This window comes from Malurus melanocephalus, unplaced genomic scaffold (assembly GCF_030028575.1).
Source record: "Malurus melanocephalus ecotype Western Australia unplaced genomic scaffold, MMel_1.1 scaffold_419, whole genome shotgun sequence".
Lineage (NCBI taxonomy): Eukaryota > Metazoa > Chordata > Aves > Passeriformes > Maluridae > Malurus > Malurus melanocephalus.
The window spans coordinates 356,467-374,834 of NW_026623651.1; the positions used below are offsets into that span (position 1 = coordinate 356,467).

At 52.2% G+C, this 18,368-nt stretch overlaps 1 protein-coding gene across 1 annotated transcript in view; it reads left to right on the forward strand.

Annotated features, from left to right (window-relative positions):
• The window catches only part of NMNAT2 (nicotinamide nucleotide adenylyltransferase 2), a 23,346-nt gene extending 4,981 nt beyond the window's left edge, over nt 1-18,365 (forward strand). The window contains exons 2-11 of the mRNA XM_057379737.1: nt 9,559-9,647; nt 10,324-10,391; nt 11,061-11,139; nt 12,087-12,216; nt 12,870-12,950; nt 13,055-13,099; nt 13,839-13,915; nt 15,151-15,252; nt 15,453-15,520; nt 15,641-18,365. Coding sequence (XP_057235720.1) covers nt 9,559-9,647; nt 10,324-10,391; nt 11,061-11,139; nt 12,087-12,216; nt 12,870-12,950; nt 13,055-13,099; nt 13,839-13,915; nt 15,151-15,252; nt 15,453-15,520; nt 15,641-15,743 — 842 coding nt within the window. The 3' untranslated portion in view covers nt 15,744-18,365. The remainder of the gene's footprint in view (nt 1-9,558; nt 9,648-10,323; nt 10,392-11,060; nt 11,140-12,086; nt 12,217-12,869; nt 12,951-13,054; nt 13,100-13,838; nt 13,916-15,150; nt 15,253-15,452; nt 15,521-15,640) is intronic.
• The last annotated feature ends 3 nt before the right edge of the window (nt 18,366-18,368 follow it).

Below are 18,368 nucleotides of genomic sequence, written 5' to 3' on the forward strand. Positions count from 1 at the left end.
CCCAGCTATTTTTTTGATGTTATGAAGCATTTGAGGGCAAATAAATTATTTTAATCAAATCTAGAGCATCCTGCCTGTATCCTGACTGCCTCATCTCCTGCACATGGATTTATGGGGTTAAGGGTTGCTCCAGGTCCACTCCTTTGGGAGGAAGAGATTTGTGAGATGTCATTCAGATGTGGCCCTCTCACAGGGAGTTTTGGTACTTGAGGTATTTTAAACCTGTTTRGCAATGGAATTTCCCCACCTACTTATTTCAAACAGTGTCAGGACCTGGGCTTGCACAGAAAAACACTGCTTGTAAATAGCCTGAATCCTGAAAGTTAGCAAATCTCCACTATTCTTCCCTTTTTGTCTACTTAGAATTAAATTTTCCTTACAGCCTATCTTCTTCTTTTATGAAGAGAGATAATATCCCTACCAACAGCTGGGTAAAAACCATTTCTAATGGAAAACAGTGAAAGAGGACTCTGCCATCAAAAGTAAAACTGTCTTGCCTCGCTTCCTAAGAAAACCTGTGCAATTAAAAATCCCATCAGGCTGCTCTTTGATTATCTAATGCAGTCCCTCTAGAGGAGCAGCACTGAGGGCAGCTGCATCCCATAGCAAGGAGTTTGAGATGGAGTTTACTCTGTAAGTAAAGTGGGATGAAGAGGCAGGAGCTGAGGCTCCTTTTGTTAATGATGTGTTGTTTAAACATCCTGAATTTCAAGAATCACTTTTTCTTATTTGATTGAGATGACTGAACTATGGAGCAGTTTAATGACAGCGTCGCTGCCTGGGACAGACCTGGGAGAAATGCCTGAGCAGAATGACAGCTCACCCTTTGGCCTAGTGCTTAAAAGGGAGAACATCAGCAAATGTCCAGAAGCAAAACTCCCCCTGCTCCGCATCTAACAAAAGCTCGTCAGGAGCGAGAGAGAGAGAGAGAGAGAGAGAGAGAGAGAGACTTTGCTCTGCTGTCTGCAACTTGAGTGAGAGCCACGGGTCCCTGCGAGGCTGCCTCCCGGTTCCATTTCATCCCGGCTGAAATCTGAATGCGTAATGAGCTGGAGGGATCGATGGATGGAGCGGGATGTGTAATGGGGCTCTGGGCGGACGTGGCGGACAGGGGGAGCCTGAGCGAGCTCCGGCCCGGCTCGGCGGGCACTGGAGCTCAGCAGCCCCGGCGGAGCGCAGCGGGAGCGGCTCAGCGGGGCAGAGCCGGGGCAGAGCTCGCTGACAGCGCCCGGGGTGATGTGTCGGACACGGCGAGCTGCGGCATCCCTGCTCGCTCCTTGCAGCGCAGCGCAGCAGCTTTCCCTGACATTCAAGCCGCTGAAATCACAGCGAACAGCCGAAACCTTTCACCGGTGCCAGGGGGCTGGGACAGCCGCTTGTGCCCAGCGCCCCTGGCAGGGACAGTCGCCGCTCCAGCGAGGGAGCCACAGGCGCACCTCCACACACAGCGCTTGTCCAAAACACACTGAAACTGCAGATCCTGGGGTGCTGTGCTGGGAGGACAGAGCAGCACGCCGGGGCTGCAGCATCCATGGCTTTTCTGGGGGCCAATATTTATCGGTWAATATCACGTTCCCATCACTGCGCTGCACACAGACTCATTTTTCGCAGACTTTGTCGTCAGCTTCCTGCATCTTATCTCCTCCTCATGACCCAAAGTAAGGAGGAGTTCTCCCGAGTATGAGATTAAACTCCATCAATAACTACTCAGGGATTCTTTTAAAACATTTATAAGCTCTTAAATATTTAGCAGTATTTATTACGGTCTGTGAGACATCACATTATCTCYATGACAATGCCACCTCCCAAAATGTGCCATGTACCTTCTTTTACTTCCACCGACTATAAACAAACCTGGCAGTGAGAAACACAGTCCTACAATCTCATTCAAGAGAGAAACAGGGGCTCTGCTTCTATTTAAAAACCATTTGTACTCACTGCGATGCTCTCACCTCCTGCACCGTGTTCCCCGAAGCTTTTGAACAGCAGCCCATGCAATGCCAAGGGTATCAATTAGCTGCATGCTAAACATCAGCAGTGGCAGCCCACATCTCCCGTGTGACCTCGRGCAGCTCACTCAACAGCTTGAGTGGTGCAATGGGGGGAGCCACATCCCTCCACTGCCAGGCTGCTGTGGGGTCGGGTAACAGAGTGATGGGGACCAGGGGTAGGAGCGAGTCATGGCTGGGCTGATCTCTGTGCATCTGAGTGGCAACTGGCCCAAAATGGGCATCCTCACCTCTGCAAACTCTGGCTTCCACAGTCCCTTCTGGCAGCAAGGTTGGGGGGCTGTAAGATGTTCTTCAGGCCGAGGAAATCCAGCTGTGTTGAATGTGCAGCACAAGTAACCCCAGTAYTAAGCCTAACCCTAACCTCAGCCTGGGAGCCCAAGCACCTGTGAGGAGGACTAACAACCTCTACAGACTGAAAAATCAGCCTAAAATAGAGATAAAGCCAGGGCACCTCTGGATTTTGAGATGAGCATGCCCTCTCAGATATGTATAGCCTCTCAATCCAAGCATTTCCATGATGTCACCAGTGCCCAGCCAAAMACGGCTGGATTTTTGGGATGCCCCKTGTGGRAAAAGTCAGTAGTGCTCATCACAGCCCTGAAAATAAACCAGGGCCAAGGCACAAGCCCTCATTCCATTGAAGCACCGTTGTTGCTGGAGAAGGCAACCTGAGTCAGAAACCCTTTWTTTTCTCTCCCATTCCAGCATCAAYTAATTTTCTTCAGTAAGTCTGRGCCATTGKATATATCTTGGTCATAGCWGCAGAAATCTGCTTCACCAGTATTTGGGAACAGAAAAACCTAGATTCTTMAGAAATAGGCATTTTCAAAAGCCACTGTAGGGCTTGCCCCAGGAGAAGATTAACTCAGATAAGTCTATTTCAGGGCTGGAATAGGAAGCACAGGCAGAGGAGCTCCCCATGGGATGGGTGGAGAGCCCATCTCTGAGGCAGACAAGGAAGAACTTACTCTGCCCCTGCTCCACAAAGGTTTCTATTTTAACTGGAAATCCAACAGCCCCTAATTGAGCCCCTTAAGCCTYCCCTGAGGAGATGACGTTTACTGTGGTTCACTGGCAAGGGAAAGCAGAAAATCCACTTTTCCCAGCACGAGCAGCATTGGGGATGCTTAAAGGCGTCACTTCCCTTCTGGCTCCTTTGCTTTGTGCAAAGATGCCGTCARTGTTTCTTTTTGGGGAAAATGGGGTCTTGGGAATGGCTCTGCAAGGAGATGGGGTTTTRCTGATACTCAGCTGCAATAATAGAAATGTGACATCCCTCTGGTGTTACCACAAATCGTACTCTGTCGAGGGCTCTGTCCCCCCACACCATCCCCAGCATCCCCCCAGGCTTTCTGCCTCCCTGCAGGTGGGATGTTTCCTGACTGCACAGCCTTGGTTTGGCCACCCCAGACAAGATCAGCATCTTCAGAATCTTTGCCAGCCAAGGCAAGCCATGGGTCACATACACATGGGTGTCAGCCCTGTGTGGAGGCAGCCCAAGACCAGCAGAGTGCTGGGCAGAGGCTCCTCATCTCTCCTCCGTGGGGAATTGGGAACCATAAATCCTTTACTTCTGTTGGGTTGTGATCCCGCTGCGTCTCAGCCCATAGGAGCAGCATCACACACACCAGAATGTACAAAGCACCGCCTTTGATGTGCTACAACGGCTTGGAAATGAAAACAGAGTGCTGCCATTGGGAAATCAGGATGCTGGAAAATACATGTGGAAATCTGTTGGGGCTTTATTTCCCCTTTATTTTTTTTTAAAGGCACTGAGTGACACCAATTTCCCTGGCTGAGGTGGGGACTAGGACCTCTCCAGGGATGTACATTAAGTCCTGTCCTATTTTGGATGTTCCGCCCACATTCTGACAAAAGTGACATATAAAACCATGGCAGGATAATGAAAATATTGCCTTTTGTTGCTGCCCTTTTGTTGTGTGACTCTATCCATGGGCCCAGGATGATAAAAATCACTTCAAAGTGGAGCAGACYGGACTATCTGGAATATCCTCCCCTTTTGCTTGCCAAACAGTTTATTTTTGTTCTTGGTATTTAGACTCTCATCAAAGTTGATACACAACTACAAAATGCCATCTCTGGGCCAGATCCACACCACAAATTTACTGTGAATAGCATGTTATGTCACCTTACACCATCTAAAGAGCCTCAAAAATCCCAGAGGAGACAGATTTCAGCCAAGGCACCTCTGACTGCTTTCTCCCAGTCCAGCCACCGTGATGGTCACTCTCCTGGTTTGTGCTGAAATAAATCCCAGCATTCAGAGGGACATTTTACACTGAACACTGGAAGATCCACATTTTGGCACATTTCTTCCTAAAAACAAGGAAAATACTGTACTGRAAGAGGAAAACTCGCTTCCTTCAAGCATGCTACACCCAAACAGGGACAACCTATTTGATATCTTTGAAACTGAAAGTGAAGATACCCTGTTTTTCCCTCTTCTATCAGAAGCGGAGTGTTGCAATGGTCAGTGTGAGAGAAAAGTTACACAGGTTTTCCCTCTACTGCTTCYACCTTGAAGAAACCCAGATCCCCTGGGACCAGCAAGGTTCCCTGTCCAGGCCCCACCTCGCTGACCTATTTCTAGGTGACCTGTTTCTAGGTTGGCTCTCTGTGACTCAGTCTCCCACTTTTATTATTTTTAGTTTGTTTGCTTTCGACGTCTAGTTTCATTTTTCTGCTTGAAGCCAGGAGTGGTCAGCAGATGGTGATAGCATGATCATTATCATTAATCATTACTTGTGGGGCTCTGAGTTGGTCACTGGTGGGAGCCTGGGTGGGMTGGCAGGGTCAGGTCATCACCTCTCAGGGCCTTTCACAGCCTCCACTTGTAGCACAAATCTTGAGGCATTCAGTGCCCAGTGCTTTTGTTGTGCTTACGAAAAGCTGATAAARGAAATGTGCAGCAACACCTGGGGTCCTTCCCAAATTTGTTAYTTCTACAGTGCCTGGTAGCAGCTATGGACTAATGAAATGGGGGAAAGTGTAACAGAGCAATTAGCTCAGAGATGAAAATCTTTAAGTATTAATGGCTTAATGGGATTTTTCCACCAACCAGGAGTCTGCTGGGAATCTGACTGAGATTGTCTGAGGGGCACTGAGCATGAGGCAGGACAGGCTATTTGGGTCAGTGGGACAGTGGSATCCCCCAGGTCAACCCCACAGTGAAGAATCACTCCCCTGCTTTTTCCCAAAGGAGGAATCTCCCTGCAAGAGCAGCCAGGGCTGGCTCTGGTAGAAAGGGCCCTTCTGGAAGCCCAGAGAAGGAAGATGCCGATAGTTCCCCCGGCTCTAACCAAGATGTGACTGTGGRTAAAGACACTGGTTGGGACACAGAACAAGGCTCTGGGGCAGGCAGGGGAGCTGGGCTCTGAGAGGAGGGCAGCTCTGATGCATGCCTGATTGGACGTTCAGAGAATATATATAGACACACTCATCATTCAATTAGACCAAGAGGAGCTGCTGGCTCCCTGCCCACTCTGGGCTCTGGAGGCACCATTTAGGTCCTGCAAGTGCTGCTCACTTGAGAATAAAACAAAGTGTGCTGGCATATCTGGGTCATTCTCCCCTGCAGGAGAACGGATTTTGGACAGGGGGAGAGTGCCTGCCTTGCCCCCAGCACCTCGTGTCCCACCTCCTGTCCAAGGGGTGCATGTGGACCAGGCACAAATGCAAAGCAAATACAATTTGAAATTACACTTTGGGAGAGTGAACATGAGGAATATTTGGTTTCGTCAACATCAATGTAAGGTGATAGAGCAGGACCAGAGGAGCAGCAACACTGAGATTAACACTGAGATTAAATATGCTCAGTGAGAACTTCCAAAAGGAATTCTCTCTCAAATAAGGACTGATTTCCTATTGGRGAGGAGGGATGCTGTTTTTTTCATTCAAACGGCACAAAATCATCACTTTTCAGTTTTGTAGTCCTGGAGCATTTCCTGTGATTGGTCTGAGCTGCTGGCCATAAGGAGTATGGCTGAGAAGAGGAACACAAGGTTACTGCAGGGTCTTTGGATTTGGCCATATCTGCAAGGAGATCATGGACCTGATCCCCACAACCAGCGTATTTTGCATGAAAGGCATAAAAAAATTTTGTCAGGGGGGAAAAAAAAATATTTTCTGAGAACATGGAGCTGGTGGCTTAGAGAAAGCACCACAAGATCAAAGCAGCTGCAGGACTCAAAGCAATGATCCAAGTCCAGCATCCTGTTTCCAGAAACACCGAGGAATGGCTGCTGCTGGGATCCATGCCTCCCTCTCTTGCCAGGAGCACACACGGTGGCAGGAGGCACTGCTCCCTCAGCCCAGGGCAGGCCATAAACCACCAGCACCCCTGAGGTCTCTTACAGGGGTTAAAGCAGTTTTGGCTGGCCTTGTGCTGAGGGAGGACTCAAAGCTTGATGAAATCACACATCAGGACAAGCTTGGCTACAGCAGCCTATTGCCCTCTCTTTTGCCACTGGAGAGTGTGTGAGTCTAAGGAGATTCAAAAATAAAAAATAAATAAATAAATAAATAAATAAATAAATAAATAAATAAATAGAAACAAGTCTTAACCCCAGCAGTGTGACAGCAGTGAAGATGCACGTAGATGCTGCAAACTAACACTGCAATTTTAGAATCACAGAGTCATGGAATCATCTAGGCTGGAAAATCCCCTTTAGGTTGAGTACAGCTGTTAACCCAGCGCTGCCCMGGCCACCACTGTGTCCCCAAGTGCCACATCYRTAGGGCTTTTAAGTCCCTCCAGGAATGGGGACTCCACCCCTGCCCTGGGCAGCTATCCAACCTAAACCCATTTCCTCTTGTCCTGTCCCTTGTTCCCTGGGAGCAGAGCCTGATCCTCACCTGGCTCCACCCAGGGAATTATGGAGARCCAGAAGGTCACRCATGAGCCTTCTTTTCCCCATCTGGAGCCCTTCAAGCTCTCTCAAGGGTGCTCTAAACCCTTCCCCRGCTCTGTTCYTTTCTCTGGACATGTTGCAGCACTTCAGGGTCTTTCTTGTGCCACCCTGAAGCCTCTGTACCACCTGCCTCAGATCCTCTGCCACCACCCCAACAGTAAGAGCTGCTGCTGTCCCTCTGCCAGCCCTACCAGCAACACAGCCCCTCTCCAAACACCATTTGATGTGTTATTTAAGAAAATCCAATCTTTTTAAAGGCCTTTCTTTGAAGTGGATAGCTGTGAAGGGCTGGCTCAGCTGACTGCTTCATGAAYAAGCAGAGCCTCTTGACAGACGCAGCCCTGCAAGCAAACCATGTGCTCTGCCCCACAACCAAGAAAGAAGAGATAATTTTGGGATGTGAAATGGTGCTCTGCAGGTTGTGGGCAAGGCAGAACTAGAGAGCAGGTCTTCCCATTCCCTACTCTCTACTGCTGCTTCTTAGCTCACATTTACCCAAATGCTTCTCTTGCAGGGATCTAATTATCAATGAATATATTTTCTCCATGCRTATTTAAATTATATTTGGTATTTCTGAGGCAGACAACAAACTCTTGAAAATGCAGATYGCAGCTTAGACAGCAGCCTAATTTGAACAGGTTTCTGTGAAGGTAGTGCAGATTCAAGCCCCARTGAGCAGTTTTGATGGCAGAGCAGCAGCAGCACCACTCTCTGCCAGCAGCAGAGCACCCCAAGTGCTGCCAGGCCATCAGCACCCCTCAGATCTGTGCCACTGCAGCTGTCATACCAACCTTGCTACAGAAACAGGAAAACACTGCTTTCATAGAGTCACAGAAGGCTTTAACTWGGAAGRGATCTCRAATCTTTTTCTAYCCCCTGCTATGGTCAGGGACACYTTCAACYAGACCAGTTTGCTCCAAGYCCCATTCTACCTGGCCTTAGACACTTCCAAGGATGGGGTATCCAAAACTTCCCTGGGCATCTTGGGGCAGTGCCTGTTTTGTGCAGCAAAGGTGCTTTATTCCAGCAGGAGGGGGTGTTGGATATTTGGTGTGAGCTCCTGGAAGCTGGAGATGAGACGATGAGCCAGCAGCATGGGTCACATGGCCTGGAGACATGCAGATGGTGCCAGGCTCTTTAAAAACAGACCCTGAGATATTGGTAGCCAGCAAAAACTTTTGGCTTTTGCCACCAAGAACTCAAGGCAAATTAATACATCAGCCCACCCTTGAGTGCTTGAAATGGAGCTAACATGCAAAGAGCTCAATGCCTCTGAAAAATGAACTCTAGAGAGGGGCCACAWGTGAAGACGAGCAGATCAGTGTTTTCAATACTCTTACGGCAAGGACAATCAAGTCAGGACAAATCAGGAAGTAATGAAAGGATGTGTTTGTTTAAAACTCAACAGCATCTTTTTTTTTTCTGGGGATTTCCTTTTTATTTTGATTTGGATTTTAAATTGCATTATGACATAAAGGTAAATGCTGATCCATCAATCTTGGCTTCTCCTTGCCCATGCAAAAAACCAAACCCACGCATACTGTGCTTTTCTGCATGTGCTCTCATGGGATTTTAAGGGCAGGGAAGGATAATTTCARTGTCTCTAATTCAGGCAATCAAATTTTACTCCCTGAACCGATCATATGATTTAAGCCTGCTTTTCCATCTCTGGAAGCTGGTGTGTCCAGGGCACCAGCCCTGGGAAGGCAGTCAGAGTGAGGATTTCAGGAAGGGGCTGTATTAAGGATGGCAGATTTCCCACAGACTGTCACCAAGGCCTGGGGCTGCTCTGTGCCCTCAAKGGGGAAAAATGGTCCATGGCAATTGCATTTCCTTAACTGACTTCTAACTAACACAGAAGCTGAGCAGTATTCCCTAGCAGAAATGTCAACATTTGGAGGGGGAAAAAAAAATTCCCAAGTGAATTAGAATCCTGCAATGGTTTGGGTTGAAAGGGACCTTAACAGGTCACCCAGTGCCACCCCCTGCCACAGGCAGGGACACTTTGCACTATCCCAGGGTGCTCCAAGCCCCACCCAGCCTGGCCTTGGACACTGCCAGGATGTGGCAGCCACTGGCACACTGTGGGCAGCAGCCCTTTGAGAAGGACCTCTCCCCATCCCCCAGGGCTGCTGGGTACTATGTCTGAAGGATGTGATGCACAGTGACATCTTGGGATGGCTGAAAGATCCTGAAGTCACCACCTCTGTTCCAGAAATGCTCCTTTTATTTGCAAATCCGAAGTGCTTATAGATGCTCCACTGGAAGATAAAAGGCTCCTTCTACTGGCTCATCAACCTCACCTCCCTTTTTGCTTTTATCTTCCCTATCGTCTTTTTCCCTGCTACTGTCTCAATAGCTGGGRTAGGTACATAGGAGACCAAGAGAGTTTGGCAATTCCATGCTAGCTTTTTTATCCTCCTGGGAATGCCAGCCTGAGATGGGACATCCCTAACACCGTGGGACACGAGTGGCACAGGGTGTGGGCATGGGCAGGGCGGGGTGTGAGAGCCACCGAGGGAGCGGCTGGGCTGTGGCTGGGGAGGCCCTGGTGCTACAGGRTTCAGTGGGTTCTGCTAAATTACCCTGCACCTTCTCCCTGTCCTGCCCCCCAGAGCGAGCCCGGGATTACCTGCACAAGACCGGACGCTTCATCGTCATCGGCGGCATCATCTCACCCGTGCACGACTCCTATGGGAAAACGGTGGGTTGTGCCCATTTCCTTCTTGTGCCCCTGTGTCAGGAGGTCTCTCTGCAGTCAGGGGTGAGCACTGGCCCCTGTGGTCCTTTCATGGCCCTCCTCCACCTGGGGCAGCCCCTGGCCTTGGGCAGAAAGTCTCGGAGAGAAGGGAGAGGATAAAACCTGCTTGCTCTTTAGATGAAAACTGCAGCGAGACCCTAAATTGAGCTGAAGTACAGACAGCAGAGAGAAACATTCCCACCCAAAACAGTTGCGGTGGGCTGGTGGGGCTTTTCTTTCTGATTATTTCAGAGCCAATATTTCTGRTTTTGTGGGGATCAAAATGATGTGAACAAGTGACCTTTAGAAGCACTTGTACAATTAGGGGTGGCGAGTCTCCTATCTCCTGAAAGCTGCAGGAATTTAATGGAGAAACCACCACTTGGGTCTGGCCCCACTGCAGCACAGCGCTCAGAGCAGAGCTGAGCAAACCTCACCACCCAGCACGTAGCCAGGACTGAGCCCTGCAGGACTCCTCCCCTCCAGCAAACAGGAGCTTAAATAAACTGCTGTGAGCAGGAAGGAATCCTTCTGTCCGTGTCACACGAGTGAGCCTGATGCTGTGCCCCAGGAAGGTTTGCAGGCCCCAGCTGGCCGGAGCGTGGCGCTCCCTAACTGTTCTTCCCTGACCTCTCCGCAGGGGCTGGTGTCCAGCCGGCACCGCCTGACCATGTGCCAGCTGGCCGTGCAGGCTTCCGACTGGATCCGGTGAGTGCCAGTGCCAGCCCCTGCCGTGCCACACAGCCCCTGCCCCTTCCTGCACCACGGGCCCAAAGTCCTGCATGCGGAGCGGAGATGCCACCAGCTGGTACAGCTCCAATATGGACTTGCTTTCTCCCAGCCCCAGCTCAATTGAAAAACAGAGATTTCCCCCTCCCAGTCCAGCAGAGAATAGACAAGGAGGGTTACACCATCCTTTGAGGGAGCCCTCGGGGTCAGAGTCACCCAAGCCTCTCACTGAGCCTGTGGKGTCCAGGTGAGACCCAAAGTCACTCGGCTCTCACTCCAGTCTTGTCCCTTCCGACGTGTGTAGCACTGCAGACTTTCACTTTCCCAGCATTGCCATGTGGTGATGGCTGAGGTGACACCAGAGGCATCTTGGGCTGCCCTCAAACAGGGCTGTGACACACAGCCACTGCCAAGGCAAACAGAAGGTGGTCAGTTGGGTACCAAGATGCCCAGGCACACAGCCAGGTCTCCAGAACTGCTGGCGATTGCTGTGTGGAAGGGCTGGAGGAAGGACAGGGGCTATGGCAGGGCTGGGGGAGCAAAGGTGGCTCTGGTGGCACTGCTGGCCAGTCCAGTGGGGAGGAGGTGGCATGGCCARTAGGTCCAGGCAGGGGCTGTGACACTGTTGTCCTGCTGTGCCCCCCACAGGGTGGACCCCTGGGAGTGCTACCAGGACACTTGGCAGACCACGTGCAGTGTGCTGGAGCACCACCGTGACCTGATGAAGGTGAGGCAGCCCCCACTCTGTGAGGGCAGCAGGCCGATGGCGTGGGGACAGCACATGGCCACCAACAGCTGAAACACAGCTGGGATGGACAGGGGACACTTGCAGGAACACGGTGACCCATCTTGTCACTGCTGCTTTGAGCTCCTTGCCCTGCTGGTGGAAGGCAATGGAGGCCTCCAGCTGGAGGAGGGCAGCAGGGCTGAAGGCAGAGCAAAACCAGGGGTGGCCACAAGCCACATCATCAGTGAGACCCAGCTCTCTCCTCCCTGCGGGGAAGGATGGGGGGAACGGGCCTCCCCACTCACCAGCTGAGCCATAACGCTGTATGAACCCGACTGAGACATTCCACAGGAAAAGTCAGCCTCTGGGAAAACCCCAGGGAGCACAAACCCCAGGAGGAAAAGTTCCAGGCAGGACTGAAAGCTGAGGTGAAAGGTGACTGCCTTTGGGTGACAGCAGGGACAGGAGCAGCAGAGCTCCAGCACACTCGGGTACAGGAAGAAAACCAAAGACAGGAGATGGGAGATGCAGCATTGCACAAACTCAAGGGCAGCCCAGGCAGGAGGCACAGGAGTAGCATCAGCCAGCCCAGCAGGATGTCCTGCAGGATGTCCAGCACATCTGAGGACTGTGGTGSTGGAGCCAGGGAGTTGCTGGTGATCTTTGTCCTGCAGGGATGGGGAGAGGTGACAAGGACATGTTTGCTCCTTGCCAGCCCACAGAAAAAAAAATGGATACCACCTTAAACATGAGTCATTATCCACAGGTCCTGCCAGGCCCAGGCTCATTGGTGGGGTCAGATGGGACTGGGAACCCTCAAGTGAGCTTGAGTGTCATGAAAGATGACCTTGAACCAGGAGGGCGGAGGCCTGGTACAGGGTCAGAAGGGTTTTGGGAGGYTGCTGTGGTGAGAGCACTGATCCAATTGCACCCTTCCCTGATTGCAGAGAGTGACTGGCTGCATCCTCTCCAATGTCAACACGCCCTCCGTCACCCCCGTGATTGGCCAGCCCCAGAACGAGTCCCCGCAGAACATCTACCAGAACAACAACAGCGTCTCCAACAAGCCCACTGCGGGTAGGGCAGCAGCATGGGGAGCAGAGGGGTGACACCCCCACCTACCAGCCAGGGCTGACATGTGTTACAGCAGTGCCCCATCACCTTCRTTTTGGGCGGGTTTTCATCAGGCTCCTGAGGAAAAGGAGGTGGGTCAGGTCCAGGGTGGGGCAGAGGTGCGGTGCAGGGCTCAGCATCCAGCACAGCAAGGGCAGAAGACAAGAACAGCTTAAAATGGCTCTGAAACCACCCTGGACTGCAGCTGGGTGATGTCTAGGCAGTGAGGCCAGCAAAAGGAAAGGCCAGCTGGTATYCAGGGTGGGCATGCAAGGGGTGAATGGGCAGGAGAGATCTCCTACAAGATCAGCAGGATCTCCTACAAGACAGTGGGATGTGGGCCACAAAGGTATCAGCTGAGAAGAGGGAACAGTACTTAAAGCCCATTAAAATGGACATCTTACGATTTTCCTCATGATTTTAACTGTCTAACTGGTCCCTTCAAGGCACAGTGGACTACTTTAGGGAGTTAAAACCATGATAGAAGGTGGTGGGGGATACTGGCAGTAGTTCCACACCCAGGCAAGGCAGCATTTTGCAGAACCAGGATGGCTGAAGCACTTGGACAGATTAATTGCACGGCCTCTCTCCCATTAATTTTCCTCTTTCCCCTTTAGCAAAGATCCTGGGCAAAGTGGGAGAAAGCCTGAGCCGGATTTGCTGCGTTCGCCCACCCATGGAGCGCTTCACCTTTGTGGGTACGTAGAGGAAAGGTCCAGCCCCCTCTAGAGCTTCAGCCCCCAACCTTTCTCCCAAGCCCCCTTCGAGGCACCAGCACCTCTCTTTTGCTTCCCTTTCTCAGATGAAAATGCCAACCTGGGGACGGTGATGAGATACGAGGAGATTGGTGAGTACAAGGCCCCTCCCCACATTGCTTCCCCTCCCCTAGGCATGGCTCGGGGGCAGCAGMTCTGTCAGGGACAGGATCATCTCTCCTGAGCTGCTGGGGCTCAGGGCTGCACCAGGAGCTGAGCTCAGCTGGGCTGAGCCTGGTCCTGCTGAAATCAGGGGGGAGCAGTAGAGACACAGCTCTCCTGCCATGCCATCCTGTCCTGAGAGTCCCCCCAGTGCCACCAGGCTCAGCCTCCCATGGTGGTGTCACCCCATCCTGACAGAGCCTCCACGGCAGCAGGAGAGGTTTCAGCTGCCTGCCCAGCCACGGTGCCCCATGCTCTGAAGATCTTCGGAGGTTTTAGTCCCACTGTACATCCCCCAGAGCTCTGCATGGGGACCTTGCTGKTGGTTTTGAGGCACTTTTTATGGGGTGGATCACACACAGCCTGGCACTACAGCCATCCKAGCATGGGCACCACGCAGACCCCAAAGGCTTTGGCCACTGGGAATGCCAAACAGGGAGGCACTACCCATGTAGCCACCTCTTCCCACCCCTCCAGGTGGGTTTATGGCTTTTCTCTGGCAGTTGTGTAAATGAATTAAATTTATGGGCCTGTCAGAGCAGAAACCTCCTCCCCACAGCACAATTTTCTTGCTGAGCTGCAAAGCCAGCCCTCAAAGTGCGGAGGGTTGGTGCCTGCTCAGCCCCACACTGAAGCTCCTMCTCTGAGCTTCTCTGCTCTCTTTTGCAGAGCTTCGCATCCTGCTGCTCTGTGGCAGTGACCTGCTGGAGTCCTTCTGCATCCCCGGCCTCTGGAATGAGGCAGATGTGAGTCAGTGCTGCCGGGAGCCCTCCATGCTCCTCCTCCTCCAATCTCCACAGCTGGTGCTCCCGGGACACTCTGAGGTCCCTTGGGATGACGGGAGCTGTGCCCACCATCCCCACTGCCTCTTCCCTTCCAACCCTGACTCTCATCTGCCCTGCACATTGCCATAGGGCTTCCATGGTCCCAAGTCCTCACTGTTCAGGCACAGGATGTCACCTGGGGTGACAGGGGTGGCGGGGTAAGCCTTCTCAGGGGATTCCCAAAGGCTGTGCTCYGACTCCTTGTCCTTTGGAAGGAACCAACATCAAGTAGATGCCAATCCCAGCAGAGTGAGGTGTGCAGATAGGAAATGAGGTATTTACAGAAGTGGTCCAGCTGTTAGGTGTGGAACTCATTTAGAGCCAAATCGCTGCTGGTCCTTGCTGGAAGAAGCCRTATTTTCATGGGAGAGCACCAGCCCTGGGAGGGACTGGGCTACTGCCCCACCAGCAGCTCCTAGTGGTGGGAGCCACRCTGGCTATGGAGGCTCCTCACTGAAATCGGTCAGTGAACACAAACCTTGAACCTCTTAGCCTTCAAAAATCACTTACCATGTCTTCAATCATAAACTTTCAAAAGCAATTAGGCAGCAGGCACCTCCTTTGAGAGGCCGGAAAAACTGAGATGGGGCAAGCCCTAAAGCCCAGCCCCAAGGACGCAGACATGATGTTAAAGCAGAGGGGGGACAGGCATTTTGCAGCAGCATCCCCTCATGGGCTCCTGCCACTGGAATTTGCTGACCCAMAGCTCTTTTGGATGAGCCTGATTTGTATCACCTGACACGGCTGTGAGGACTGTGCGCTGTGCCCATGCAGCAGCAAATTTGGAATATCAATCCTCCCCAGCCTCTGTCAGGGCCAGCACCCCCATCCTGCTCATGAACACTTCTCACGAGGCACAGGTCATGCTCTACTTAGGCAATCTCTTCTGCTGTCACCTCCTTCTACCACAAATTCTCCTCAAAGCCTGACCTCAACATCTATTAATAGGATTTAACYCCATCCCTTTAATTTAATCTGCTGCCAACCACTTGCCTGGGCTATTCCATGTTTCTGCCAAAGGCTGCTGACAGCCTCAAAATCCCTCTTCGTGGCCCTCTACACTGAGGCCCTGCTTATAAGGGGCAGGGTGGGGCAGGCAGAGCGTCAGGCTTTGCTGACAGTRGGGTGGCTGTAAAGCTCTCCATGTGTTGTCCCAGATGGAGGTGATTGTTGGRGAGTTCGGGATCGTGGTGGTGCCCCGGGATGGAGCAGACCCCGAGCGGATCATGAACCACTCCTCCATACTCCGCAAGTACAAAGTGAGTGGGTGCACGTGCCACTGGGGAGGGCTGTGAGAGGACCCACACTCCCTCCACCYAGGGGGACACTTGTGGGACCTCCGGGTCAGCTGCTGGGTGGGATGAGCAGTGGGCCGCCATGGAGCAGTGTGGGCAGGCTGGTGGGGTAAACGTGCACTTTCAAGCCATCCTTCCACTCCTGTTTTCTCTTGCCCCTTCAGAACAACATCCTGGTGGTAAAGGATGACTCCAACCACCCCATGTCAGTCGTCAGCTCCACCAAAAGCAGGTGGGTGAAGCAGGGCTACTCCCATAGCAGAGWTGGGAGGGGTCTGATCCGAACCAGCCCTTCCGTTTGCACGGGCACCTGACCCACCCCAGTGTGCTCTGACCCGTTTCTCTCCCCCAGACTGGCCCTGCAGCACGGCGATGGACACGTCGTGGATTACCTCTGCCAGCCCGTCATCGACTACATCCTCAAGAGCCAGCTCTACATCAACGCCTCTGGCTAAGTGCCCGAGGCCCTGCAGTGAGACAGCCCTCAAGTCCCTCCCGTCTGCAGCTCTCCATCACTCTTTTCTCTCTTTCTCAGTCTGTGTGTCCATCTCTCTCCCCATCCCACGGCCTCCTGCCTGTATCTGCCTCTCCCGCCCAGCACCACCAGCGCTCTGTTGTGCAGCCATGTCCAGGGAACGGTTTGGTCTCTTTTTCTGGGGCGCTGCCCTGCCCTGGGTGCGCGGGGAGGAAGGAGGGGCCGCTCAGGGAGCAGTGTGCTCGCTGGGCTCCCAGCACATCCCTGGGAAATGGTCCCCTCAGCCTGTCCTCCCAGCATGCTCGGAGCAGGGGCTGCCTCTTCCGCATCATCTTACACAACTGAAGATCAATAAATCTGGGTGGATTTTTTATTCAGTAGCTTTAGTGTGAGCCCATTGGGCCTCTCAACRCTGACCTTTGCTGGCAGCAGGCTTGGCTCCGTGCCCCAGGGCAAGGGAACCTCCTTAGGCTGTCCGTAGGACAGCCCAGCCAACAAAATCATCCTCCTGCCCCAAAAAGTAATGGAGAGGGCATTTCTGAAGGGGAACAAAGGCCTTGGCAAGCACTGCTGCCAAAGCATTAAGAAGAGAATGTCGTGTCTCACCTTCTCTCAGCTGCAAGAACTCAAACCACCCCCTAGGCAAGGGAGGTGATGTTGGGGTGATGTTCTACCCTGATCCAGTGTCAGAGTGGGCATCCCACAGCACCTGGAAAGGGATCTGCCATTTTTGCAGCCAAGAAAGGAGGCAGAAAGAAGCAGGTATCRAGCCAAAGCCTCTGGTGAGAATTTGCCCCAAACCTGGCTAGGTCCACCCTTACTCTCCATTCCTGCTTGGTCCATCTTCTCCCACCACTACCACTCTCTTCCTCTCCTCCAAGAGTTCATTAGATGCACGATAACTTCCCCCTCCCAAACCAGCCGTGGCTGCTTTGCACAYCCCTTGGGATAAGCCAGGCTCCTGWGATGTGCCCAGGTGCTGGGAATGGAGCCCAGGGGAGATGAGCACGGTAAAAGTAGGACAGGTAACAGTTACTGAAGTCCTGTGCAGGGAAGGGTTGCTGAGCATCCCTAGGGCACACAGACCCTGAACAGCCCCTGGGGAAGGTCACCGCTGCAAGGAGGAGGGTTTAGCCCTCATCTTCTCCTCTCCCTTTGCTCCCTTTAACATTGTACCACTCTGGGTAGAGCTCTGCTCTATGTAGCYGAGAGTCTTCCAAGGTATTTCAAGGAAAGATGTGAAACTTCTTTTGTTTTGTCCCTTAGAARTCCTCAAAGGGTCACAAGTAGCTCCCATGTAAACCCCAAAGGTGGGACTCTGTGCTAAATTTGGGGTGAACAGCAAGCAGCTTCGGATGAACRAGGAAGGCCACAGCCACCGGGTCCTTGCAGTGGGCAGGATTTTAGGAGCAGTAGATAATGACATCTCAGGAGGGCACAGCCCTTCCCTGAAGAGAAATAATGAGGGACAAGAGTGCTGTTACTCACCCAAAGGCCAGAAGAGGTCTTTYCTTGCCAGGGATTTCCCTCTGCACAGAAAGGTTTGTTTGGGAACTGCTCTAAATTTAGCAGCTGAGTCGCTCCGTGCCAGCTCTGTTATCTCCAGGCGGTTGTGTATGTATCCCATGGGATGAGGGTGGCGAGGGTGTGGGGGACCCTGTTCCGGCCACTCTGGAATGGAGCTGGTCGCCGCCACCACCCCACCGAGCTCCCGTGGTGGTCACCCCTCACCCCGAGACGCCCAGCATACCTCAGACACTCGCTGGACTCCTTCCCGCCCACTATTCCCATATGAGTTGTTGGTCAGCCTGCCCTCCCTCTGCACCCCAACACACGAGTTACCCCAGCAGCAGYCTCCCCTCCTTGCCAGATGTCCCTTGTGTCCCTTGGCTCCAAGCAGGAGGAGCAGCAGTGGTGGCAGTCAGCCTCCAATGCACAAAGGGACTGAACCTCGCGGGGAGCAGCACTGCTGGAGGKGGGGAAAGGACAGTGGGTTTTCCCTGAGGAAAGACAAAGAAAATTGAACAGAGGAGATGGAGAGAGAAAGGAGGTGTCGTGTCCAAGAGCCTCCTGTGCTCCTGCCACAGGTAGGTGGGAGGGGACAGCGACGCTTGGCTGYGGCAGGGGTGCTGAGCCTGTTCTGTCCTACCGCTCTGACCTTCGTGTATGCACTCACAAAACTCACGGGACAGGAGAGGGACAGGGTATTTGTAACAGGACCTTCTRCTCTGGGACTGCTTTGGAAAAATGTCACTGGGTGGGCATGGGAAGGGAATAATCATCTGTGATGATCCACATGAGCATGGGGAGGTGAGGGTTAGGCTTTCCAGGGCGCAGGGGAGGRTGGGATGAAGCTTGTGGGGTTTGGTCTTTGAGCCTCCACTTTTAAACGGTGCAATTTGCTGGAAGCAAAATGAACTTCAAATGMCTTTTGGGGAAAAAACAATAAATAAAGTGGGGAGGGAAAGGGGTTGAAGTTACCATCCCACCAATTTCGCCTTTGTCAGTTTTGGAGCCTTTTCTTTTTTTTGGTTGCTCTATGAAAAAACAGTCATTGACAAAAAGTACTTTATCAGCAAAATGTTTAAATTATGTAATAAACAAA